General features: G+C 41.5%; 1 protein-coding gene and 1 pseudogene across 1 annotated transcript; one reads left to right on the top strand and one right to left on the bottom strand.

The window, feature by feature from the left end:
- Window positions 1-187: 187 nt before the first annotated feature.
- On the top strand, window positions 188-21,126 carry LOC129623517 (olfactory receptor 1J4-like; annotated as a pseudogene).
- On the bottom strand, window positions 8,825-9,769 carry LOC129623519 (olfactory receptor 24-like). The gene has a single exon (XM_055541065.1). It carries the CDS (start codon window positions 9,767-9,769, stop codon window positions 8,825-8,827), a length of 945 nt encoding a protein of 314 aa, XP_055397040.1.
- Window positions 21,127-27,434: the final 6,308 nt, after the last annotated feature.

Raw genomic sequence — 27,434 nt, 5'->3', positions numbered from 1 at the left:
GCCTGAGTAAGAGGCCTAAATCAGATGAATAGGGGACAATAGGCACCATGTGGGAAGATCCAGGACTTGGGATGTGCACATATATGAACTGGATGAGGGGGGGTCTCTTTCAAAGAGAGTTAGAAGTACCACCTTTTGTATAGTCTCTGACATGTCTGTCTTCTCTCCCTTCAGGAGGTGTGGTGGCATGGACCAGAACAACCAGTCCAGTGCCACTGAATTCCTCCTCTTGGGTCTTTCTGAGAGGCCAGAGCAGCAGCCTCTCCTATTTGGCATCTTCTTGGCCATGTACCTGGTCACTATGCTAGGAGATCTGCTCATCATCCTGGCCATAGGCTCTGACCCCCACCTCCACACCCCCATGTACTTCTTCTTGGCCAACCTCTCTTTGACTGATGCCAGCTTTTCTTCCACCACGGTTCCCAAGATGCTGGTGAACATTCAGACTGACAGTCAGACTATATCCTAGGGGGATGTTTGGCCCAGATGCACTTGTTCATGACATTCGGGGCACTGGATGACTTCCTCTTGGGGGTGATGGCCTATGACCGCTATGTGGCCATCTGCCGCCCCTTCACTACTCCACGCTCATGAGTGCGTGCTCCTTTTGTGTGCGTGCTCCTTCTGGCAGCATGCTGGGTTCTCACCAAGCTCGCTGCCCTCTTACACACCCTGCTCATGGCCAGGCTTTCTTTCTGTGCAGACAACACTATCCATTACTTTTTCTGTGACGTGGTCCCTCTGCTGTAACTCTCCTGCTCAGATACTAGCATCAACCAGGTAACCCTGTTTGCTGTGGGCTCCATGATACTGACTGGTCCTCTCTGCCTGATCATCCTGTCACACACACGTATCATCTCCAGCATCCTCAGGGTCCCATCTGCCTCTGGCAGGCAAAAGGCCTTCTCCACCTGTGGGTCCCACCTCATGGTGGTCTTCTTGTTCTACGGCATGGCTATTGGGGTCTACCTGTGCCCTCCTTCATCACATTCTGGGGGTGAGTAGGGCTGTGTTTTACACTGTAGTGACACTGATACTGAACCCCTTCATTTACAGCCTCAGGAACAAGGATATGAAGGTGGCATTGAGCAGGCTTTTGGGAATTCACACACTGTCTTCTCAGGGACTTTAATTCTAAATCCATATTTTGCAGTTTCACTCTGTAGAACCCATGTGTTTATAAAGGAATACCATCCCCTACTGTATTGACTTATGTTTTGAGAAAAGTGATCTCAAAATCATTCACTTAAGCCCCCAAATCCTACAATGTGAATCATCTGTGTATTTTATGAATGACAAGTACTGTCTTATAAACATTGGTCACAGAGAGAAATTTTAACAGACTTTGTTAGGTTCCTCTCTGTCTACTACCACTAGTTCAAACCGTAGTGATCTATGGTGATGGCTCCCCTCCTGGAAAAGGTCCTCTGTATACTTTCTTTTAGGGAGTTCTGGGAAAGGTCGAGGTTGTTCCTGAGTCTTTTAGGCCTTAATTGTCATCAACTTGAACTAAATGACAAGTCAAAGAGATACTTTGGGGTGGCAAATATTGCTCCATGAATCTAGTCTTTCCCATCAGAACCCTGGATTCAGGACAGGAGTGGGTGTGATTTTCCAGTACATGCTGTGCTTTGGCTGGTTTCTTTAAATACTTATGTGGAGCCATTTGGCTTTCATATCATGCCTTTAGTGGCTAGCTGTCCATGCTGTCAATTCTTGTCTTTCATTAGTATGTCTAGTTCAGTTCACTTCAGTTCAGTCTCTCAGTCATGTCTGACTCTTTGCAACCCTATGAACCACAGCACGCCAGGCCTCCCTGTCCATCACCAACTCCCAGAGTCCACCCAAACCCATGTCCATTGTGTCAGTGATGCCATCCAACCATCTCATCCTCTGTCATCCCCTTCTCCTCTTGTGCTCAATCTTTCCCAGCATCAGGGTCTTTTCAAATGAGTCAGCTCCTTGCATCAGGTGGCCAAAGTATTGGAATTTCAGCTTCAACATCAGTCCTTCCAATGAATACCCAGGACTGATCTCCTTTAGGATGGACTGGTTGGATCTCCTTACAGTCCAAGGGACTATCAAGAGTCATCTCCAATACCACAGTTCAAAAGCATCAATTTTTTGGTGCTCAGCTTTCTTTATAGTCCAACTCTCACATCCATACATGACTACTGCAAAAACCATAGCCTTGACTAGATGGACCTTTGTTGGCAAAGTAATGTCTCTGCTTTTTAATATGCTGTCTAGGTTGGTCATAACTTTTCTTCCAAGGAGCAAGTGTATTTTAATTTCATGGCTGCAATCACTGTCTGCAGTGATTTTGAGCCCAGAAAAATAGTCAGCCACTGGTTCCACTGTTTCCCTATCTATTTGCCATGAAGTTAAGGGACCAGATGCCATGATCTTAGTTTTCTGAATGTTGATCTTCAAGCCAACTTTTTCATTCTCCTCTTTAAGTTTCATCAAGAGGCTCATTAGTTCTTCACTTTCTGCCATAAGGGTGATATCATCTGCATATCTGAGGTTATTGATATTTCTCCGGGAAATCTTGATTCCAGCTTGTGCTTCTTCCAGCCCAGTGTTTCTTATGATGTCTGCATATAAGTTAAATAAGCAGGGTGACAATATACAGCCTTGACGTACTCCTTTGCCTATTTGGAACCGGTCTGTTGTTCCATGCCCAGTTCTAACTGTTGCTTCCTGACCTGCATATAGGTTTCTCAAGAGGCAGGTCAGGTGGTCTGGTATTCCCATCTCTTTCAGAATTTTCCACAGTTTATTGTGATCCACACAGTCAAAGGCTTTGGCATAGTCAATAAAGTAGAAATAGATGTTTTTCTGGAACTCTCTTACTTTTTCTGTGATCCAGCGGATGTTTGATCTCTAGTTCCTCTGCCTTTTCTAAAACCAGCTTGAACATCTGGAAGTTCATGGTTCACATATTGCTGAAGCCTGGCCTGGAGAATTTTGAGCATTACTTTACTAGCATGTGAGATGAGTGCAACTGTGTGGTAGTTTGAGCATTCTTTGGCATTGCCTTTCTTTGGGATTGGAATGAAAACTGATCTTTTCCAGTCTTGTGGCCACTGCTGAGTTTTCTAAATTTGCTGGCATATTGAGTGCAGCACTTTCACAGCATCATCTTTCAGGATTTGAAAGAGCTTAACTGGAATTCCATCACCTCCACTTGCTTTGTTCGTAGTGATGCTTCCTAAGGCCCACCTGACTTCACATTCCAGGATGTCCGGCTCTAGGTGAGTGTGAGTGATCACACCTTTGTGATTATCTGGGTCATGAAGATCTTTTTTGTACAGTTCTGTGTATTCTTGCCACTTCTTAATATCTTCTGCTTCTTTTAGGTCCATACCATTTCTGTCCTTTATAGAACCCATCTTTGCATGAGAAAAGGGAGCAAAAGTGAACTAAATTCACAATCCTCAGATTTACCTTTGGCATTTATCTTTTAAAAAAATTATTGAAGTATAGTTGGTTTACAATGTTGTGCTTGATTTTCTACTGTATAGCAAGTGACTCAGCTATTCTTTTTCAAAGAATTTGTCTATTTCATCCAGTTGGACAATTTTGTCCATATAAAGTTTACTACCACTGATCAGTGAGAATTCCTCCTCCTATGATATATTCAACTTGCTTTCTCTCATTTTTCCTAACTATCTGGTAGCTGTTTATCAGTTTTGCTGTTTCAGTACTTCTGTATTTCTTTTTATTATGTCTTCCTTCTACTTCTGGTATCTTTCATCCTGCCTTTTATAGCTTTCTAAGGTAGAACATTTTGTTATTTTTGTTGATGTTTTTTATTCTCTTTCAATGTAAGTATTTAAAGTGATAAATTTCCTCTTAAGCATTGCTTTATCTGAAGCTTGTCAATGTTGATATGTTGTCTTTTCTACATCTTGCAACTTAAAATATTATCTTATTTCCCTTGTTCTTTTATTTTTTGACTGCTGATCTCTTTTTAGAAGTATGGTGGTTAATTTATGGGTTCCTACATATTTCATTATTATTTATTATTTAAAAAATTTTTTGTGTTTAATTATTTTACATTTTTTAATTATGAAATAGTTTTAGACTCTCAAAATAGTGCAAAAATACTGAACAGTATTCTTAAATACCTGATAACCAGTTTTCCCAATTACTCTAGTGTGCTTATCAAAATCAAGGTATTAATATTGATAAACTTCTATTAAATAATCAGTAGACTTTTTTCAAATTTTCTTACTTATCCCAGTAATATCCTTTTTAAGCTAGGAGCCAATCCAGGGTCACACATTATATTTCACTGTTAAATTTCCTTTAATATTATATAGTTCTTTTGTTTTTTATGTCCTTGATATATATGAAGACTACTGGACAGTTATTTTGTAGAATTTTATCCCTCATTTGGAGTTATTAGATGTTTCTTCATGATTGGACTGAGCAGATACCACTTTGACATATCGCAAAAGTGCAAGTGTCTCCTTATTACATCCTATCAGGAAGTGAATAGAGTTGGTATGCTTTTCTCTCTCAGTTTAAATGCTGTTTGTCTTTATTTGTGACAGACATTGCAAATATCTTTCTTTTTTTTTCAGTTTGTCAACTGTCTTTTACTTTGTTTACAGGGTTTCTTTGTCATGAAAAGTTTTAAGTTTTTATGTGATCAAATTTATCCAATTTGTATTGCCTCTTGATTATGAATGAAAGTTATTCTCAATATTGATGTTAAAGAGGAATTTACCATGTGTCTTCCTAGTACCTATATGACAAATGGCAATTCACTTATTCTGGGACATTTATTAAACAATGCATCTTTGTACAAGCATGGAAGTTCTATCTGTATATACTCTAAATTTTTATTTCTGAGTATTCTACTCTGTTTTGTTCTATTCACTTGCCTATTCTGAAGTTCTATCTGTATATATTTTAAATTTTTATTTCTGAGTATTCTATTCAATTCACTTGCCTACTTGTTGATTCATTCACTAGTTCCACACTCTTTAATTACTGCATTTAAGACACACTCCAAACACTGGACTGGAAGAAACACAAACTGGAATCAAGATTGCCAGGAGAAATATCAATAACCTCAGATACGCAGATGACACCACCCTTATGGCAGAAAGTGAAGAGGAACTCAAAAGCCTCTTGATGAAAGTGAAAGTGGAGAGTGAAAAAGTTGGCTTAAAGCTCAATATTCAGAAAACGAAGATCATGGCATCCGGTCCCACCACTTCATGGGAAATAGATGGGGAAACAGTGGAAACAGTGTCAGACTTTATTTTTCTGGGCTCCAAAATCACTGCAGATGGTGACTGCAGCCATGAAATTAAAAGACGCTTACTCCTTGGAGGGAAAGTTATGACCAACCTAGATAGCATGTTCAAAAGCAGAGACATTACTTTGCCAACACAGGTTCATCTAGTCAAGGCTATGGTTTTTCCTGTGGTCATGTATGGATGTGAGAGTTGGACTGTGAAGAAGGCTGAGTGCCAAAGAATTGATGCTTTTGAACTGTGGTGTTGGAGAAGACTCTTGAGAGTCCCTTGGACTGCAAGGAGATCCATCCAGTCCGTTCTGAAGGAGATCAGCCCTGGGATTTCTTTGGAAGGAATGATGCTAAAGCTGAAACTCCAGTACTTTGGCCACCTCATGCAAAGAGTTGACTCATTGGAAAAGACTCTGATGCTGGGAGGGATTGGGGGCAGGAGGAGAAGAAGACGATAGAGGATGAGATGGCTGGATGGCATCACTGACTCGATGGATGTGAGTCTGAGTGAACTTCGGGAGTTGGTGATGGACAGGGAGGCCTGGCGTGCGGCGATTCATGGGGTCGCAAAGAGTTGGACACGACTGAGCGACTGATCTGATCTGATCTGATCTATCCTCAGGCAACTAAACACATGGACCCAAAATAGCTAAATGTAAACACCTATTTAAAATCATTTTATAGAAAACTTTGCAAAAGTGTGTGGGTACATACAGGTGTAAATTAATAATTCCCTTTGGGTGGGTGAATCCAGGAGGATTTCACCCAGAAGGAAACATTTGTAATGGGCCTTGAAGTGAGGGTAGATCATTGCAAAACAGAAAATAGAAGTTTTCAAGGCAGGAGAAATATCTGAAAAGATACAGAATAATATCAAGAAAAGATGAGAATCTATTGCCCTCTATATGAGGCAATGTGAGAATCTAATGTTCCTGATCCCAGGTTCTTCAATCATTCTCTTGATGTCAACTTGATAATGTATGCAGACTGGGAACTGCCACTTAATATGGCTCCTGGCCATTAATTCATTAGTTAGTGTCTGCTTTATGATTCAGTTGATCCTCAAACACTAAAAAGCAAGAAAAGGTGGTGAAATCAACATTTGTCTAGACTGCAGGCAGCAAGAAAAGTCAGGGATTTGACACTTTATTGTAACCCTGATTGGCATCAGTAGAAAGCATGGAGAGTAACAGAATTATAATTGCTTCCACCATTCAAAGAGAAGATGGTCCAGGGTCATGATAGAGCCTTAGTATTGAGACACATCCCCAGTATCTTTTTAAACTTGGAAGCAATTTCCCGGTACCAGAGATTCACTCACTAGGAAAAAGTTAGGGTGGGCATATCACTCGTGCATTTACAATGGCAAATGTCAAGCTTCTCTCTGACAGCAGGTGGAAGGGAAGAGAGAAGTTGGGAAGGACAGAAAAAAAGAGAGAGAAAAGAAGAGAAATTTTGGTATTATTTGTATTTTACATAGAACTTGCAGATTATAAGTATCACTGTGATAAGCATTTTATGTGTTATCATTTATATGGATTGTCATAGCAGCCTTAGATGATAGTTACTGTAGTTGCCATCAAATACTATTCATGTGTTTATATTTGGAAGCAGACTCAGAGATGCTGAGAATTTGTTGAAAGTCACACAGACAGTGAACAGTACATCTAACTTATAAACCCAAGTATTTCTGCTACTAATGCAAGTTTTACTTTCATTTAAAAAACTATTTTAAAAATCTGAGCTTATCAGTGAGATTTCAGTAGAATCTGAGTTATGTGGGGAAGAAATACAGAGTGCAGTACAGGTTCCAAACTTCCTCATACATTTTATTAAAAAATCCTCTGCAGATTGTTAGGATATATCCTTAGCAGCATCCTTAGGGGGGGATGCAATAATGAAATTGATAGTTACATTTTAAAGCAGATCTAACATTGACTGTTGCCATATTGCTGAAGAAAGATGATGGTTTCATGAAAAAAACTTGGTGAGAGTCTCAAACAATGTGGTCCCAAGTTCCCTTCTCTCTGATCATGTGGCTTGATTCACAAGTCATTGCAGGATATCTAAGTAAGGGCTTATGCTCAAGCAGAGGGTGTGCACCTCCGAGGAGAGAGAATCTCTGGGCCTGTTTCACACTCTCATTCTCCAGCTTCTTATTTGCTTTACCTTGTTTTCAAATCATTTGCTCGTATTGGGAGAAGCTGTTGATTAGAACTGTGTATGTGAACAATGTGAAGGAAGAAAAAAAAAGAGAAAGCTAGTAATTGAGAAGAATATGTGCATTTCATGTCCATTGAACCAATGTATGCATTTTGGAATCAGATATCTCTGTTCAAATTCTGACTCTGCCACTTCCTGTGGTAATAATTAATTATTTCAGGTATATAATTTAGCCTGTTTGAACCTTTGCTTTCTCTTCTGCACAATATTTGCCTCAAAGTCTCATGTTGTCTATTGCTGAAAATAATGAAGATCTAAATAAGTTTACACAACACAGAGTACTTTGAGATTGATATATGCAAAGAATTCACCTGCCAATGCAGGAGATGTGGGTTCTATCCCTGGGTTGGGCAGATCCCTGTAGAAGGAAATGGCAACCCACTCCAGTATTCTTGTCTGGAAAATGCCATGGACAGAGGAGGCTGTCAGACTAAAATTCATGGGGTCACAAAGATTCGGACATGGCTGGGCAACTGAACACACCCACCCATTTAAAATAGATAACTAACAAGGACCTACTGTATAATACAGGAAACTCTACTCAATATTCTGTAATAACCTAAATGGGAAAAGAATTTGAGAAAGAAGAGATATATGTGTATGTATACCTGAATCACTTTGCTGTATACCTGAAACTAATACAACTTTGTAAATCAACTGTACTCCATTATAAAATAAAAATGAAAAAACTCAAATGATGATGTACATAATAATGAACTTTCCTAAGAGTTTATCATAAAAAATGAATTTGCATACACACACACATTTTTTCCTTGTAACCTCTCCAGAAACCCTGCATGATAGAGAGTGTTTTATTACCTCCTTTGGCAAGTAAGGGGAAGAAGGCAATGGCACCCCCTCCAGTACTCTTGCCTGGAAAATTCCATGGATGGAGGAACCTGGAAGGCTGCAGTCTATGGGGTCACTAAGAGTCGAACACGACTGAACGACTTCACTTTCACTTTTCACTTTCATGCATTGGAGAAGGAAATGGCAACCCATTCCAGTGTTCTTGCCTGGAGAATCCCAGGGACGAGGGAGCCTGGTGGGCTACTGTCTATGGGGTTGCACAGAGTCAGACATGACTGAAGTGACTTAGAAGTTGCAAGTAAGGAAATTGTGTCTCACTAAGATAGGGAGGACTGGCGTGCTGCGATTCATGGGGTCACAAAGAGTCGGACACGACTGAGTGACTGAACTGCACTGAACTGAAGGTTATTTAATTTGCCCTGGGTTTGAAAGCTAGCAAGTGGCAGCTACAAAATTTGAATGGAGGCACCGAGATAACTCTATAAGTTGATTTCCCCTGAATTCCCCCAAATGATGTGTTTGACCTCATGGAGATTGCAGTGCCCTTCTGCTCAGGAATCTCTTCAAGGCACTCTTCATGTCTCTGTTTCTCAGGCTGTAGATGAATGGGTTCAGCATGGGGGTCACCACGGCATACATCACTGCTGCAATCCTGTCCTTGCTGGCTGAATCCGCAGAGGAGGGAATGAAGTACACCCCAATAGCAGACACGTAGAACAAGCAAATTGCTGAGAGGTGGGAGCTGCAGGTGGAGAAGGCTTTCCACTTGCCACTCGCTGAGGGGATGTGCACTATGGCAGCCACAATGCGGGCATAGGAAATGACAATCAGCAAGGGGATCAAGACGGTTAATGCCCCTCCCCAGTATGTCAACACACACCTGTTGGCATAAGTATCAGAACAAGAGAGCTTCAACAAGGGGAGAAGTTCACAAAAGAAGTGGGGGATGATGTTGTCGGTGCAGAAGGATATCTGAGCCAGGAGAAGGGTGTGGGTTAGAGAGTAAGCCTGAGCAAGGATTAGGGGCATGACTACCAGCAGGATACAACATCTGGGACTCATGACCAAGGTGTAGTGAAGAGGGTGGCAGATGGCTACCAGCCGGTCATATGCCATCACTGCCAGGAGGAAAACATCTAGACCAATGAACCACAGGAAGAAGTAGATCTGAGACAGACATCCAACATAGGTGATGGTATGCCTGTGAGCCTGGATGTTCACCAACATCCTGGGGACCGTGGTGGATGATAAACCCAGGTCAGTGAGGGAGAAGTGGGCCAGGAAGAAGTACATGGGGGTGTGGAGGTGAGGGTCAGAGACAATGGCCAGGCTGATGGCGATGTTCCCCACCACGGTGATCAGGTACACGCTCAGGAAGATGCCAAAGAGAAGAGGCTGCTGTTCCTGGTGCTCAGACAGGCCCAGGAGGAGGAATTCAGAGACACTGAATGTGTGGTTTCCAGGTTTCATCTCACTGGTGTAAACTAAGGAATAAAATGAAGGATGATGCTTCCAAAACTTTTCTTGCTCTCATATTGTCTAGATGTAAACAAAAGCATAAAACAAAAATGGAATCAGGATATTAATAGCTGTGCATTACCTCATTTAAACCTAAACAGATCTGTGAGATTGTTATTATTATACCCATTTTATTGATAAAGGAATGAGTTTCTTTGAAAGAGTCAGAAGTAAAGTTTAAATCTGGCGATTCTGATTTTAGAGTTTGTGATCTTAACCTCCTTACCAGTCTGCCTCTGATTTGGTACCCAGAACTCATTCATTTATTCATTCCACATATTCAGTGAGTACTGACTATAACTAACTACCAGAGAAACAATGGTTCCTGCCTTTCTATGGATAACATGCTAGTCAAAGGAGTCCTGTAATATACAAAGACTTTTATAAAAAACAAAGAAGAATTAAAATGAAGCAAAATATAGCTATCACTAGCAGATTGCTTTAAATATTGTGGGCAACAAAGAACTCACCATGAATGATTAAAAAGGAGTCAACCAAGTAAAGAATTGTGGGAAAGAGTGTTTGCAGGAATTGTAAACAGGGCAGGAGCACATATATTTGGAGGAGCAGAAGGAAGGCAGGTGGGGCTCAAATATGGTAGGTGGAGAGGGATAGGATAGGGGAGAGGGTTGGGAGAGGGGATGAGGGGTGGAAGGGGCATATAGGGGTAGGCAGAGCAGGTACACCATGGAGTGAAGATTCCCAGTAACATTGGAGACCTGCTGGCATGGGTGGCTCTTAAAACAGCAGACAGGATCAATCATGGGATCTGACTGATGGTGTGGAAGGATCATTCTGCTACTGTGGGGAGAAGGACTGTAGGGGCAAGAATGACTATATAGTACAAGGAGACCAGTTAGAAAATTCAGGGACTTCCCTGATGGTCCAGCGGTTAAGAATCCACCTTGCAATGCAGGGGACAGTGAATTAGGCTGCACATGCCTCAGGACAGCTGAGCCCCACATGCTGCAATGAAAGATCCCACATGATGCAGCTAAGATCAGAAGCAGCAATAAATAAATAAATAGATAAGTATTTTTTTTTAAAGAGAAAATTCATATAGGACCCAGCCAGGTATAGAGACAGGATGAAGTAGCTGGATTTGGGTGATGATTTAGAGTTGGTGATGAAACCAGAAGTGGTAGACAGAGATATGGAGTAGATTAAGGCTTTTCACTCCTCCGGCTGCACTCTTAGAGGTACAAGTAGTAAAATTCTCTGAAGTAAACAGGAAAGGATTAAGGTGATTTCTTTTATCAATGGAATCTGTTTAAAATTTATATAGCTTAAAATATCTAAGACATGGTCTCAAATGGCAAAAATCCCTGTAATGCCCTGGAAACATTAATGGAAATTTCCTGTTAGTTTTCTTTGCCCTTCTTGAGAAAATTATTATTGTTACAGTTTAGCCAGCAATATTTACTCTTTTACTCTGTATTTATTTAGTCTCAGCATTTGTCTTTACTGATTGTATTCTCTGAAGCTTTTTAATTGTATTACTTCTAGTACTTTCTAGTTTTTTAAGGTGATCACTGACTTGTTTTCAAACTTTGTTTTTTAATTAAATCTTTTATTTATTTTATTAAAATTTTTTTAAATTTTTATTTATTTATTTTTATATGATATTATACATGTTTTAATGCCATCCTCCCAAATCATTCCCCCTTCCCTCTCCCACAGAGTCCAAAAGACTGTTCTATACATCTTTGTCTCTTTTGGTGTCTTGCATACAGGGTTGTCGTTACCATCTTTCTAAATTCCATATATATGCGTTAGTATACTGTATTGGTGTTTTTCTTTCTGGCTTACTTCACTCTGTATAATGGGCTCCAGTTTCATCCACCTCATTAGAATTGATTCAAATGTATTCTTTTTAATGGCTGAGTAATACTCCATTGTGTATATGTACCACAGGTTTCTTGTCCATTTGTCTATTGATGGACATCTGGGTTGCTTCCATGTCCTGGCTATTATAAACAGTGCTGCAATGAAATCTTTTAAAGTAAAAAAACAAGAAAAGAAAAGCAGAGTTCCAGTGATACAGATGACTCTGAATTATTCCCAGAAGAGGGAGAATTAAAAAGGCAAAGGCTTCAGGGACCATTTGCAGGACTGTGGATAGATATGTAAACCATGTCTGATGTGTTTCTTATGTGACAGTGACTTCTATCATTTAATCCATACCACCTGTATGCCATACATCTTTATCCTGCATTTCCAGATCAGGAAAGCTCAGAGAGGCTAAGGGACCAGATTAAGATCACACAAAGGGAATAAGTCAGTATTCGAACTAAGATCTCCAACCAAATCTGGAAATTGGTCCATCATGCAATTCTACCACCTAAGGCAGGCCTTTATTTTCTCATGGGTACTAGAGAGGGACTAAAGTCCCTGATGCTGGTAAAGATTGAGGGCAGAAGGAGGAGAGGGCATCAGAGGATGAGATGGCTGGATGGTATCACCGATGCAATGGACATGAACTTGGGCAAACATTGGGAGATGGTAAGGGACAGGGAGGCCTGGTGTGCTGCAGTCCATGGGGTCACAAAGAGTCCAACATGACTGGGTGAATGAACACGCACTAGAGATATTTGTTAACTACTTTGTAATCATGTGAAATAAATCCAACCTTTGGAATACCTCCACATTGGGTCTGGGGAGCCATGTTTGTAATTTTTCATGTATTCAAATATTTATTGATTGCCTGCATTATACCAGGAATGCCTCTGGGCATGAGATATTTAAAGTCATTTGAAGCAGGCACAGTCTCTGCATGTACAGTCTGATTGGAGAGACTGACAACAAACAAATGAACAAGAAAATACATAGCCAAAACTCTGCTGAGTTCGAAAAGGAGAGATACAGGGGTGACACTGAGAACATATAATTAGAGGACCTAATTGAGAAAGGAGTTCAGGGAAAACTTCCTAGAGAAAACCAGGAGTAGAAGAAAGAAGAGGAGGGGAGGAAAACTTTCCAGCACATGTGGTGGTCTGGAGGAGGGAAAGGGACTGGTTGGTAGAGGAAAGGCAGTGTGATTGGAGTGTAGTGAGCAGGCAATGAGCTGCATGTAATACAACCTCTTTGGCCACAGGTGGTTGAACCATGGAATTGGATGAGTCAAATTGAGTCAGGAGAACTGTCATTTAAAACTTGGAGTTAGTGATACAGAGACTTGAACCATTAGTTTTGGGCTCTGAAAATATAAGTCCCTGTGTGTTCATGGGGGTGTAAGTCTCTCAGTCTTGTCTGGCTTTTTTTAAACTCTTTTTTACCACCAGGCTCCTCTGTCCATGGGATTCTCCAGACAATAATATTGGAGTGGGTTGCTATACCCTCCTCTAGGGGATCTTCCTGATCCAGGAATCGAACCCACTTCTCCTGCAGTTCCTGCAATAGCAGGCAGATTCTTTACCACTAGTGCCACCGCAGATGACAAATGCCCTTGCTGTTGTTGAGTTACTGGGCAATGTTCCTGGCAAGTGCCAATTTGTAGTTGACATGACACAACATTGTAAAGTAATTATACTCTCAAGAAATATGTTCATCCATCTGGAATTTTCTAGGCAAGAGTACTGGAGGAGGTTGCCATTTCCTACTCCAGGGGATTTGCCCAACCCAGGGATCAAACACCTGTCTCTTGCATCTTCTGCATTGGCAGGCAGATTATTTACCATGCACCACCTGGGAAGCCCATTATATAGGATTCATTACTTGGGACACTGACCGATGGATGTGAGTTTGAGCAAACTCCAGGAGAGAGTGAAGGACAGGGAAGCCTGGTGTGCTGCAGTCCACGGGGTCACCAAGAGTCAGACAAGACTTAGGAACTGAGCACATCATTAAGCTGGAATTATTGATTTAAATCATTGGCCACTGGCTATTCACTCAATTTCCAGCCCCTTCCCTCCATGGGAGGTCACCTGACAACCAGCATCCTACCTTGGGTGGGGTCCAAAATTCACCCATTGACATAACAAAAGCAAACTGAAAATAAACTGATGTTCCAGTTTATTTTCACTCTTCTGAGTCTTTCCCACCCCACACCACCCCTCAACGGAAGGCAGAATGACTTAGTGCTCAAGAGGGCAGACTCTAGGGTAAAGTGGACCTGGCAATCAATTTCTTCTCTCATCTGTGAGCCAGGGATAAATTACAAAATATCTCAATGATCACAATAACAGCAATAGCAAGAATAACAAGTATTGATTCATCCTGCCAGATGTGGAACTAAAGTGCTTTGCTTCTCTCACTGTGGTATTTTCACTCTGATTAGATGAACTCTCTATTTTTCAGATGAGGAAACTGAGATGTAAAGAGGTAAAGCAGTTTGTCCCAGATGAGGTGGCAGGTGAGCAGTAAAACCCAGACTTGAACTGCAGGGTATCTGATTCAACACTTACCTGGCTGATCTCAAGCCAACCTCAGCTGTTACTCAGTATGGAGTTCTACACTCGAACACTTTCTCCTTGGACAGTGGCAAATTCACACCACAGCCCCATTAGGAGACTCAGCCTCTTCTTGTGTAATGGAAATGAAACCCAGTGTTGTTGGCAACTATGGAGTAGATTTCTAGAGTCACAATAAATGGAACTGAGAGGGCCTGAGGGGATTCATGCTGGGAATATTTTCCAGGTTTGGAGACCCCAGTGACCTCATTAGTGGGAATAGAGACTAACTGTCTCTGAATCCCTAAAGAGACGAGGAGCACTGCTCTTTCCAGTTGGGATTGCTGTCCTACATGCATGCTCTTAGAGAGCGTTCCTCTTGTTCATCACCTGGGGAGGCAATGTTCTGGGCTTGCTACTGTTGCCCTGTTCTCTTATATCTGTGACTCAGAGGAAGAACTTGGATGAACAGTCTGGGCATAATGTAGTTCTTCATTTGGACTTGACATGGTCTTAGCCCAAGTATCTTGACAAATATTTCAACCCTTCTGTATGTTATTCTCCTCATCAAGTGCAACTAGGGTGTCTTTTAAGGAACAGAAATTCTTTAGTTTAATGTAGACCAATTTATCAGTTTTGTTTGATTTATTTTGTTCACCAAATTTATTTTGTTTGTGAGATTCATCACTGTTTAGTGTGTATTTTATTTATTTTCATTCTGTTTACAATTCCATTATACAAATATACTACAACTTTTAATCCATTGTAACGTTGATGTAATGTTCCCTGGTGCTCAGATGGTAAAGAATCTATCTGTCTGTAGTGCAATAGACCTGGTTTTGATCCCTGGGTTGGGAACAATCCCTGGAGAAGAGGATGGCTACCCACTCCAGTATTCTGGCCTGGAGAATTCCATGGACAGAAGAGCCTGATGGGCTATAGTCCATGGGGTCGAAAAGAATTGGACATAACTGAGCAACACACACACACACACACACACACACACAATGTAGATGGACATTTAGGATTTTTTTTTCCAGTTTGGGACTATTATGAATAGGGCTGCTGTGACTTTCTTGTAACTATCTATTAATATGCATATATATGTAACTCTTTGGGGGCACATACCTAGGTATGGAAATGCCAGGTTACAGGGAATACGTGAAAAGATACCACCCAATGGTAGTCCAGGACTTCCCTAGTGGCTCAGACAGTAAAGCATCTGCCTACAATGCGGGAGACCAGGGTTTAATCCCTGGGTTGGGAAGATCTCCTAGAGAAGGAAATGGCAAAAGATCGGACACGATTGAGCAACTTCACTTTCACTTTCAATGGTAGTCCGGAGGGTCCAGAGTATGTACTCCCATTTGTGGCATAAGATGGTTTTAGTTGCTCCACAACCCCAGCAAGACTCAGATTGTCAGTCTTCTAAATTTTAGTCATGCTGATGGGTGTGTGACAGTATCTCATGGTGGTTTTAATTTGTATTTATTTGACATTAAAAATTGAATTTGAACACCTTTTGTTATGTATGTTGTTCATTTGGATATCTTAAGTGAAGTAGTCATTCAAATATTTTACTTATTTTTCTATTGCATTTTCTTCCCCTTTTTTTCCATTGATATAAAGCATTTTTTATATAGTCTGAATCTGATTTCTTTGTTGAAGAAAGGTAGGTAGCTAGCTTTATAGACAGGTGGATATATGGATAGATAGAATCTTCTACTCTGTGAGTTGCCTTTTAACTATCTAAAGGATATATTTTGATGAACAACAAATCATAAATTTAAGGTAGTCAAGTTTGTTGATTAGTTCCTTTATGATTTATACTTTTTGTGTTTTTAAAAATATGGCCAAATATATGAAAATATCCTTGTATATTATTTATAAGAAGCTTTTATTTTTTACCTTTCACTTTTAGATCTATAATCTTCTGGAAGTAATTTTTGTCTATGATGTGAATTATAATTCATTTTTCTTCTCTATGAATATTCAACTACCCTAGCACCCTTTGTTGAAAATCCATCTTTTCTTCGTGGCATTTCAGGATCACCTTTGTCACATGTATTAATATATGAATATGTGTATAGCTGTGTGGGCTTGCCTGGTAGCTCAGCTGGTAAAGAATCTGCCAGCATGCAGGAGACCCCGCTTTGATCCCTGGAGAAGGGATAGGCTACCCACTCCAGTGTTCATGGGCTTTCTGGTGGGCTAGACAGTAAAAAACCTGCCTGCAATGTGGGAGACCTAGATTCAATCCCTGGGTGGGTTGTGAAGTTCCCCTGGAGGAGTGCATGGCAACCCCCTCCAAGATGCTTGCCTAGAGAATCCCCATGGACAGAAGACCCTGGTGGACTACAGTCCATGGGGCTGCAAAGAGTCAGACACGACTGCCTGACTAAACACAGCACAGTGCACATAGCTGTACATTCAAATCTTTGTGTGAGAAATTTATATTTCTTTTGCGTAAATCCCTAAGAGTGGAATTGCAGGGCCAAGGGTGTATTTAACTTCAGGAGAAACTGACAAACAATTTCCTAAACAGTTCTATATTATGCAATACTGCCTGTAATGTATGAGAGTCCTAACATCCTCATTACCACTAGGAATTGCCATTTATCTGAATTTTGGCCATTCTAGTGGGTTTGTTGTGCTATATCATTGTGGTTTTCATTTCCATTAATCTAATAACTAATGACGTTGAGTGTCTTTATATATGCTAATTTGCTATATATCTTCCTTTGGTGAGATATCTGTTCAAATTTTTCACATTTTTTTCCAAATAATTGGATTGCTTGTCTTTTGTATATGTTCTGGATTCAAGTCTTTATCAGAAATACATTTTGAGAATATTTTCTGCCAGTCTGAAACCTGTCTTTCTACTTTGAATTTCTTTTGTGATCAGTTCAGTTCAGTTCAGTTCAGTCACTCAGTTGTCCGACTCTTAGGGACCCCATGGGCTGCAACATGTCAGGCTTCCGTATCCATCACCAACTCCTGCAGCTTACTCAAACTCATGTCCATTGAGTCGGTGATGCCATCCAACCATCTCATCCTCTGTCGTTCCCTTCTCCTCCTGCCTTCAATCTTTCCCAACATCAAGATCTTTTCCGATGAGTCAGTTCTTCACATCAGGTGGCCAAAGCATTGGAGTTTCACCTTCAGCATCAGTCCTTCCCTTTTTTGTGTGTTAATATACAATATTTGTTTTTCTCTTTCTGACTTAGTTCACTCTGTATGACAGTCTGTAGGTCCATCCATGTCTCCTCATATGGAACAATTTTGTTCCATTTTATGGCTGATTAATATTCCATTGTATACATGTGCCAAATCTTTACTCCTCTCTTGATGGACATTTACTACTATGTATAAAATAGATAACTAATGAGAACATACTGTAGAGCATAAGGAACTCAGCTCAATGCTCTATGGTGACCTAAATGGGGAGGAAATCCAAAAAAAGAGGGGTGTATGTGTACATATGGCGGATTCATTTTCCTGTATAGCAGAAAATAACACAGCATTGTAAAGCAACTATAGTCCAATAAAATTTTTTTCAAAAAGGTTTGTTTTGAAGAACAGATGCATTTTATCATGTATTGAAATGCATAGAAGTATATATACAATTATTATAATAAATTACATTAGGAAAAGAAAAGTATAAATTACCATATAAAGTAAGCTTCATTTATGGAAATATGTATACCTATGGCTGATTCACGGAGAAGGCAATGGCACCCCACTCCAGTACTCTTGCCTGGAAAATCATGGACAGAGGAGCCTGGTGGGCTGTAGTCCATGGGGTCACTAAGAGTCAGACATGACTGAGTGACTTCACTTTCACTTTTCTCTTTCATGCATTGGAGAAGGAAATGGCAACCCACTCCAGTGTTCTTGCCTGGAGAATCCCAGGGACAGGGGAGCCTAGTGGGCTGCCGTCTATGGGGTCGCACAGAGTCGCACACAACTGAAGCGACTTAGTAGCAGCAGCAGCAGCATGGCTGATTCATGTTGATTAAGGCAAAAACTATCACAATATTGTAAAGTAATTATCCTCTAATTAAAATAAATTAATCAAAAAACCATCTTAGAAGGATAAATAAATAATGGATGGGTGAAGTACTTTGACTTTCTCCTTTGTTTTCATGTCTATGTTATTGTATTTGGATTCCCATCATAAAGCAGAATTAATTTTAGAAGCATCAAATCAAAAAGGAATTCCCACTTGGGAGAAAAAAATCCATCCCTATATCCAAGCTATGACCTAACTAGAGGAAACATTAAGCCGTGGGGAAGGGGCAGTAAGGAGATCTTTCCACATCTCCTTTGGGCTCACACCCACAGGGCATCTCCCTGATGTTCTTCCTCAGGACAGTGTTTCCTCAGTGTTGGCCCTTAGGTCCATGTACCTCAGAATTCCCTGGCCCTGGAGCTCATGAATGAGCATCACTGGAGGTGGAGCTGGGATCTGCATCTTTAACAAGCTCCCAAGGGATTCTGGGAAATGTTGAAGTTTAGGGACCACTGCCTGGGAGTATCTTTCCTGAAGGGAGTATAAAGAAAACTGAGTAATTAATAGACGTTTAATGCATGTCTCTAGCCAAGAACTTGGTGCCCAGTCCCTGTGGTCCCCTCCCTGGTGGGCAGAGCATAGTCTTCATATTTCCTTTTTTGAAACTGTGGATTGAGGAGTCTGCTTATTTCACCCTGATGCTGGTGAGAGGTTCAGGACCACAGAAAGTAAGTGAAAGTGAAGTGAAGTCGCTCAGTTGTGTCCGACTCTGCAACCCCATAGACTCTAGCCTACCAGGCTCCTCTGTCCATGGGCTTTTCCAGGCAATAGTACTGGAGTGGATTGCCATTTCCTTCTCCAGGGGATCTTCCCAACCCAGGGCTCGAACTCGGGTTTCCTGCATTGTAGACAGACTGTTTACCATCTGAGCCACCAGGGAAGTCCCTGGTGAGAGGTTTGGGACCACAGAAGTGGTGGCTAAATCTGGTCTTGGAGTATCCTACCGAGAAGCTGAAGCCATTTTGTCCGACTCTCTGTGACCGCACTGGCTGTAGCCGCCAGGCTTCTCTGTCCATGGAATTCTCCAGGCAAGAATACTGGAGTGGGTTGCCATTCCCTTCTCCAGGGGATCTTTCCAACCCAGGAATAGAACCTGGGTCTCCCCCATTGCATTGCAGGTAGGTTCTTTACCATCTGAGCCACCAGGGAAGGCCCAGAGAAGCTGAGAAACTAGTCCTTATTCCCTGAAGCATAAAGTTCAGAGTAGAACTTAGTCTCTTTCAACCAAAAGCAAGTGTGTGTGTGTGTGTGTGTGTGTGTGTGTGTGTGTGTGTATGTGTGTGCACAGGTGGTCATCACCTCTGTGCTCTTGGCTTATGTCATTTCTTTTTATTAGTTTCTAAAGATGACGGTGGGGGAGAAGACATATCATGGTTTATCTCTTTGACACCTATTGACATCAGCCCTTTTTACTATGAATTGTGGATGTTCAAGGGGTCATGAGAACTTGTTGGATCAGGAGGAGACTTGAGAATGAAAAATATGATTACTAGTAAAAAATATGTAACTGCCAGTAAAAAGTTTGCTTTGTAAAGCAGTGATATTGCAAGACTGAGCTCTAAGGCACTCTGAGTTCAATCAACAGATAAGCTTATTTTTCCTTCAATCTTTATACATAATGGAAACTTTGACTATTTATTTTTGGTCCACTTGCCTTTGAGAATTTGTTGTTGAAGCTTCCTCACTATACTTACTAAAGGATTTTGAAGTCAGATTTCAAAAGTTCATATGTTACAACCTAAAGGTCAAACTTTATGACTGATTTTAAAGGTACAGAAACAAAATAGAAATGAGGTAGATTTTAGCCTAACATCCCTCTGCTATGCTAGGGATTCATTTTGATCTGCCTGATTGTTAGTTTCTGCTTCTTTCACTGTCCTTTGACCACCATGAGACAGGAGAGGAGCATGACGAGGGAGAACCAGAGCAGCGTGTCCGAGTTCCTCCTCCTGGGGCTCCCCATCCGGCCAGAGCAGCAGGGCGTGTTCTTCGCCCTCTTCCTGGGCGTGTACCTGACCACGGTGCTGGGCAACCTGCTCATCCTCCTGCTCATCAGGCTGGACTCTCATCTCCACACCCCCATGTACTTCTTCCTCAGCCACTTGGCCCTCACTGACATCTCCTTTTCATCTGTCACCATCCCTAAGATGCTGATAAACATGCATAGTCGGGATCAATCCATCCCCTATGCAGAATGTGTAACACAGATGTATTTTTTCATATTTTTTACTGATCTGGATGATTTCCTGCTCACCTCGATGGCCTATGATCGGTACGTGGCCATCTGCCACCCTCTCCACTACAGCACTGTCATGGGACAGGGGCTGTGCACCTTACTAGTAACTGTGTCCTGGATTCTCTCCTGTGCCAATGCCCTGTGTCACACCCTCCTCCTGACCCGGCTGTCCTTTTGTGTTGACCTCAGCATCCCCCATTTCTTCTGTGACCTTGGTGCCCTGCTGAAGCTCTCCTGCTCAGACACATCCCTCAATGAGCTGGCCATTTTCACAGCAGGAGTGGCCGTCATCGTCCTCCCATTAATATGCATCCTGATCTCTTATGGATGCATCGGTGTTGCCATCCTGAAGGTCCCCTCCACCAAGGGGATCTGCAAAGCATTGTCCACATGTGGCTCCCACCTCTCTGTGGTGTCTCTGTATTATGGAACAATTATTGGGCTGTATTTTTTCCCCTCATCCAGCACTTCCAGGGACAAGAGCACCATTGCCTCTGTGATGTACACAGTGGTCACTCCACTGCTGAACCCCTTCATTTATAGCCTAAGGAACAGGGACATGAAGGGGGCCCTGGAGAGACTCTTGCACAGGGCAAAAGTCTTGTCTCAATGACATTTGCTCATCTTATAACAGACACATATGTTAACAGAACCCCAGATCCTAGCATGAAATAAATCCTCAGTTAATATTTTATAACTTGGATCGCATCCTACGACAGTTATTGTCTATTTCCATACAATTCATTAGAATAAATTGTTAATTTTGAGTTGATATTCTTGATTATAAATTTTGTGTATTAAACTGAGAAATTGCATAGCTGGCAGTACTTATGTCTCTCCTCTCATTTCCTGGGAATTTATTAGTCCCCTTAAAAATATTTTATTTAATTTTGTTTTTTATTTATTTTTAATTGGAGGATGATTGCTTTAGAATGTTGTGTTGGTTTCTGATGTACAGCAACACGAATCAGCTGTAAGTATACATGTATCCCCTCCCTCTTGAGTCTGCCTCCCGACACCCAGCCTTTCCACCCATCTAGGTCATCACAGAACACTGAGCTGAGTTCCCTGTGTTATATAGCTGCTTCCCACTAGCTGTATATGTTACACACTGTAGTGTATATGTGTCAATCCTAATCTCCCAATTTGTGCCACCCTGTCCTTCCCTGGTATGTCCATATGTCTGTTCTCAGCATCTGTTAGCATCTCTATTCCTGACCTAGAAATAGTGTCATCAGTACTGTTTTCCAGATTCCATACATATGCATTAATATACGATTTTTTTTTTCTCTTTCTGACTTACTTCGCTCTATATGACAGTCTGTAGGTCAGTCTACATATCAGAAAATGGCACAATTTGATCCATTTTTTGGATGTGTAATATTTCATTGTATATATGTACCACATCTTCATACCTCTCACCCTCTCCTCCCCTTTCCACATGTCCATAAATCTGTTCTGCATGTCTGTTTTTCCATTGCTGCCCTGCAAATAAATTCTTTGGTACCATCTTTCTAGATTCCATATATATTCATTAGTATGTGATATTTATCTTTCTCTTTCTGACTTACTTCGCTCTGTATAATAGTCTCTAGGTTCATCCACCTCATTAGAACTGACTCAAATGTGTTTCTTTTTATGGCTGAGTAATATTCCATTACTGGCTGGGAGGAGCTACCCCACTCCCGAGGTCAGGGTGGTGGCCAAGAGGAGCTACCACATGTCTAAGGAGTGGTGGCTGCGTGGGTGCAGGAGGACCAAGAGGAGCTACTCCATGTCCAAGGTCAGGAGGGGTGGCTGTGAGGAGATACCCCTCGTCCAAGGTAAGGAGCAGCAGCTGCGCTTTGCTGGAGCAGCCTGTGAAGAGACACCCCACGTCCAAGGTAAGAGAAACCCAAGTAAGACAGTAGGTGTTGCGAGAGGGCATCAGAGAGTAGACACACTGAAACCATAATCACAGAAAACTAGCCAATCTGATCACATGGACCACAGCCTTGTCTAACTCAACGAAATTAAGCCATGCCGTGTGGGGCCACCCAAGACAGGAGGGTCATTGTGGAGAGTTCTGAGAGAATGTAGTCCACTGGAGAAGGGAATAGCAAAGCACTTCAGTATCCTTGCCTTGAGAACCCCATGAACAGTATGAAAAGGCAAAATGATAGGATACTGAAAGAGGAACTCCCCGGGTTGGTAAGTGCCCAATATGCTACTGGAGATCAGTGGAGAAATAACTCCAGAAAGAATGAAGGGATGGAGCCAAAGCAAAAAGAATACCCAGTTGGGGATCTGACTGGTGATAGAAGCAAGGTCCGATGCTGTCAAGAGCAATATTGCATTGGAACCTGGAATGTCAGGTCCATGAATCAAGGCAAATTGGAAGTGGTCAAAGAGGAGATGGCAAGAGTGAACGTCAACATTCTAGGAATAAGCGAACTAACATGGACTGGAATGGGTGAATTTAACTCAGATGACCATTATATCTACTACTGTGGGCAGGAATCCCTTAGAAGAAATGGAGTAGCCGTCATGGTCAACAAAGTCTGAAATGCAGTACTTGGATGCAATCTCAAAAATGACAGAATGATCTCTGTTCGTTTCCAAGGCAAACCATTCAATATCATGATAATCCAAGCCTATGCCTCAAACAGTAACGGTGAAGAAGCTGAAGTTGAATGGTTCTATGAAGACCTACAAGACCTTTTAGAACTAACACCCAAAAAAGATGTCCTTTTCATTATAGGGGACTGGAATGCAGAAGTAGGAAGTCAAGAAACACCTGGAGTAACAGGGAAATTTGGCCTTGGAATACGGAATGAAGCAGGGCAACGGCGAATAGAGTTTTGCCAAGAGAATGCACTGGTCATAACAGATGCTCTCTTCCAACAACACAAGAGAAGACTCTACACATGTCACCAGATAGTCAACACCAAAATCAGATTGATTATATTCTTTGCAGCCAAAGATGGAGAAGCTCTATACAGTCAGCAAAAACAAGATCAGGAGCTGACTGTGGCTCAGATCATGAACTCCTTATTGCCAAATTCAGACTTAAATTGAAGAAAGTGGAGAAAACCAACAGACCATTCAGGTATGACCTAAATCAAATCCTTTATAATTATACAGTGGAAGTGAGAAATAGCTTTAAGGGAGTAGATCTGATAGATAGAGTGCCTGATGAACTATGGATGGAGGTTCATGACATTGTACAGGAGACAGGGATCAAGACCATCCCCATGGAAAAGAAATGCAAAAAAGCAAAATGGCTGTCTGAGGAGGCCTTACAAATAGCTGTGAAAAAAAGAGAAGCGAAAAGCAAAGGAGAAAAGGAAAGATATAAGCATCTGAATGCAGAGTTCCAAAGAATAGCAAGGAGAAATAAGAAAGCCTTCCTCAGCTATCAATGCAAAGAAATAGAGGAAAACACCAGAATGGGAATGACCAGAGATCTCTTCAAGAAAATCAGAGATACCAAAGGAACATTTCATGCAAAGATGGGCTCAATAAAGGACAGACATGGTATGGACCTAACAGAAGCAGAAGATATTAAGAAGAGATGGCAAGAATACACAGAAGAACTGTACAAAAAAGATCTTCATGACCCAGATAATCACGATGGTGTGATCACTGACCAAGAGCCAGACATCCTGGAATGTGAAGTCAAGTGGGCCTTAGAAAGCATCACTACAAACAAAGCTAGTGGAGGTGATGGAATTCCCAGTTGAGCTATTCCAAATCCTGAAAGATGATGCTGTGAAAGTGCTGCACTCAATATGCCAGCAAATTTGGAAAACTCAGCAGTGGCCACAGGACTGGAAAAGGTCAGTTTTCATTCCAATCCCAAAGAAAGGCAATGCCAAAGAATGCTCAAACTACCACACAATTGCACTCATCTCACACACTAGTAAAGTAATGCTCAAAATTCTTCAAGCCAGGCTTCAGCAGTATGTGAACTGTGAACATCCAGACATTCAAGCTGGTTTTAGAAAAGGCAGAGGAACCAGAGATCAAACTGCCAACATCCTCTGGATCATGGAAAAAGCAAGAGAGTTCCAGAAAAACATCTATTTCTGCTTTTTTGACTATGCCAAAGCCTTTGACTGTGTGGATCATAATAAACTGTGGAAAATTCTGAAAGACATAGGAATATCAGACCACATGACCTGCCTCTTGAGAAACCTATATGCAAGTCAGGAAGCAACAGTTAGAACTGGACATAGAACAACAGACTGGTTCCAAATAGGAAAAGGAGTACGTCAAGGCTGTATATTGTCACCCTGCTTACTTAACTTCTATGCAGTGTACCTCGTGAGAAATGCTGGGCTGGAAGAAGCACAAGCTGGAATCAAGATTGCCGGGAGAAATATCAATAACCTCAGACATGCAGATGACAGCACCCTTATGGCAGAAAGTGAAGAGGAACTCAAAAGCCTCTTGATGAAAGTGAAAGAGGAGAGTGAAAAAGTTGGCTTAAAGCTCAACATTCAGAAAACAAAGATCATGGTATCTGGTCCCATCACTTCATGGCAAATAGATGGGGAAACAGTGGAAACAGTGTCAGACTTTATTTTGGGGAGCTCCAAAATCACTGCAGATGGTGATTGCAGCCATGAAATTAAAGATGGTTACTCCTTGGAAGGAAAGTTATGACCAACCTAGATAGTATATTAAAAAACAGAGATATTACTTTGCCAGCAAAGGTCCAGTCCTTCTAGTCAAGGCTATGGTTTTTCCAGTGGTCATGTATGGATGTGAGAGTTGGATTGTGAAGAAAGCTGAGTGCCAAAGAATTGATACTTTTGAACTGTGGTGTTGAAGAAGACTCTTGAGAGTCCCTTGAACTACAAGGAGATACAACCAGTCCATCCTAAAGGAGCTCTGTCCTGGGTGTTCCTTGGAAGGACTGATGCTGAAGCTGATACTCCAATACTTTGGCCACCTCATGCAAAGAGTTTACTCATTGAAAAAGACCCTGATGCTGGGAGGGATTGGGGGCAGGAGGAGAAGGGGATGACAAAGAATGAGATGGCTGGATGGCATCACGGACTTGATGGACATGAATTTGAATGAGCTCCGGGAGTTGGTGATGGACAGCGAGGCGTGGCATGCTGTGATTCATGGGATCACAAAGAGTCAGACAAGACTGAGTGACTGAACTGAACTGAACTGAATATTCCATTGTGTATATGTACCACATCTTCTTTGTCCATTCATCTGTTGATGGACATCTAGGGTGCTTCCATGTTCTAGCTATTGTAAATAGTGCAAATACTGCAATGAACACTGGGTTTACATATGTCTTTTTCAATTTTGGTTTCCTCTGGGCATATGCCTAGGAGTGGGATTGCTGGGTCATGTGGTGTTTTTATTCCTAGTTTTTTAAGAAATCTCCACACCATCTTGCATAGTGGCTGTATCAGTTTACATTCCCACTAACAGTTATGTGCCACATTTTTATTTATTCCTCTGTCATATACATTTACTGTTGTTGTCGTTCTGTTGCCCAGTCATGTCTGACTCTTCTTGAGTCCATGGACTGCTGCATGTCAGGCCTCCCTGTCCCTCACCATCTCCTGGAGTTTGCCGGAGTTCATGTCCATTGCATCAGTGATGCTATTGAACCATCTTACCCCTGTCTCACTCTTCTCCTTCTGCTTTCAGTCTTTCCCACCATCAGGGTCTTTTCCAGTGAGCTAGCTGTTCACATCAGGTGACCAAAGTATTGGAGCTTCAGCATCAATCCTTCCTATGAGTATTCAGGGTTGATTTCATTTAAGATTGACTGGTTTGATCTCCATGCTGTCCAAGGGACTCCCAAGAGTCTTCTCCAGCACCACAGTTTGAAAACATCAATTGGTCGGCACTCTCTCTTCTTTACCATCCAGCTCTCACAGCTGTATGTGACTACTGGAAAAACCATAGCCTTGACTATACGGACCTTTGTTGGCCAAGTGATGTCTTTGCTTTTTAACATGTTAGGTTTGTCATAACTTTCTTGCCAAGAAGCAATCATCTAATTTCATGGTTGCAGTCAGCATCAGCAGTGATTTTAGAGCCCAAGAAGAGGAAATCTGTCACTGCTTCCACATTTCCCCCTTCTATTTGCCATGAAGTAATGGGGCTGGATGTCATGATCTTAGTTTTTTTAATATTTAGATTTCATCTGGCTTTTTCACTCTCTCCTTCACCTTCATCAAGAGGTTCTTTTTTTCCTTTTTGCTTTCTGCCATTAGAGTGGTATCATCCTCCTATCTGAAATTGTTGATGTTTCTTCCATCAGTCTTGATTCTAGCATGTAACTCATCCAGCCTGGCATTTCTCATGATGTGCTCAGCCCATAAGTTAAATAAACAGGGTGACAATAAGCAGCCTTGTCTTACTCCTTTCCCTTCAAACCACCAGACATTTGTTCTCATCTCCCATGCTAGTACGATTATTCTCAAAATCCTGCATGCTAAGCTTCAGCATTATGTGAACTGAGAACTTCCAGATGTCCAAGCTGGGTTTAGAAAAGGCAGAGGAACCAGAGATCAAAAAAAAAAAAAGCAACCAGACATTTAGTACTATGTATTATAAAGATAACTAATGAGAACTTACTGTATAGCAGAGGGAACTCTTCTCAGTGCTCTGTGGTGACCTAAATGGAAACAAAATCCACCACAGAGCACTGAGAAGAGTTCCCTGTGCTATACAGTTCCCGTGCTAAACTGTTATATTTAAAATATAGTAGTGTTATATTAAATTTTTGTATTTTAATACATAGTAGTATTGTGTTGCTGCTGCTGCCAAGTCGCTTCAGTCGTGTCTGACTCTGTACTACCCCATAGACGGCAGCCCACCAGGCTCCACCGTCCCTGGGACTCTCCAGGCAAGAACACTGGAGTGGGTTGCCATTTCCTTCTACAATGCATAAAAATGAAAGTG

This window comes from Bubalus kerabau, chromosome 11 (assembly GCF_029407905.1).
Source record: "Bubalus kerabau isolate K-KA32 ecotype Philippines breed swamp buffalo chromosome 11, PCC_UOA_SB_1v2, whole genome shotgun sequence".
Classification (NCBI taxonomy): Eukaryota; Metazoa; Chordata; class Mammalia; order Artiodactyla; family Bovidae; genus Bubalus; species Bubalus kerabau.
This window is presented reverse-complemented; position numbering and strand designations above follow the sequence as displayed.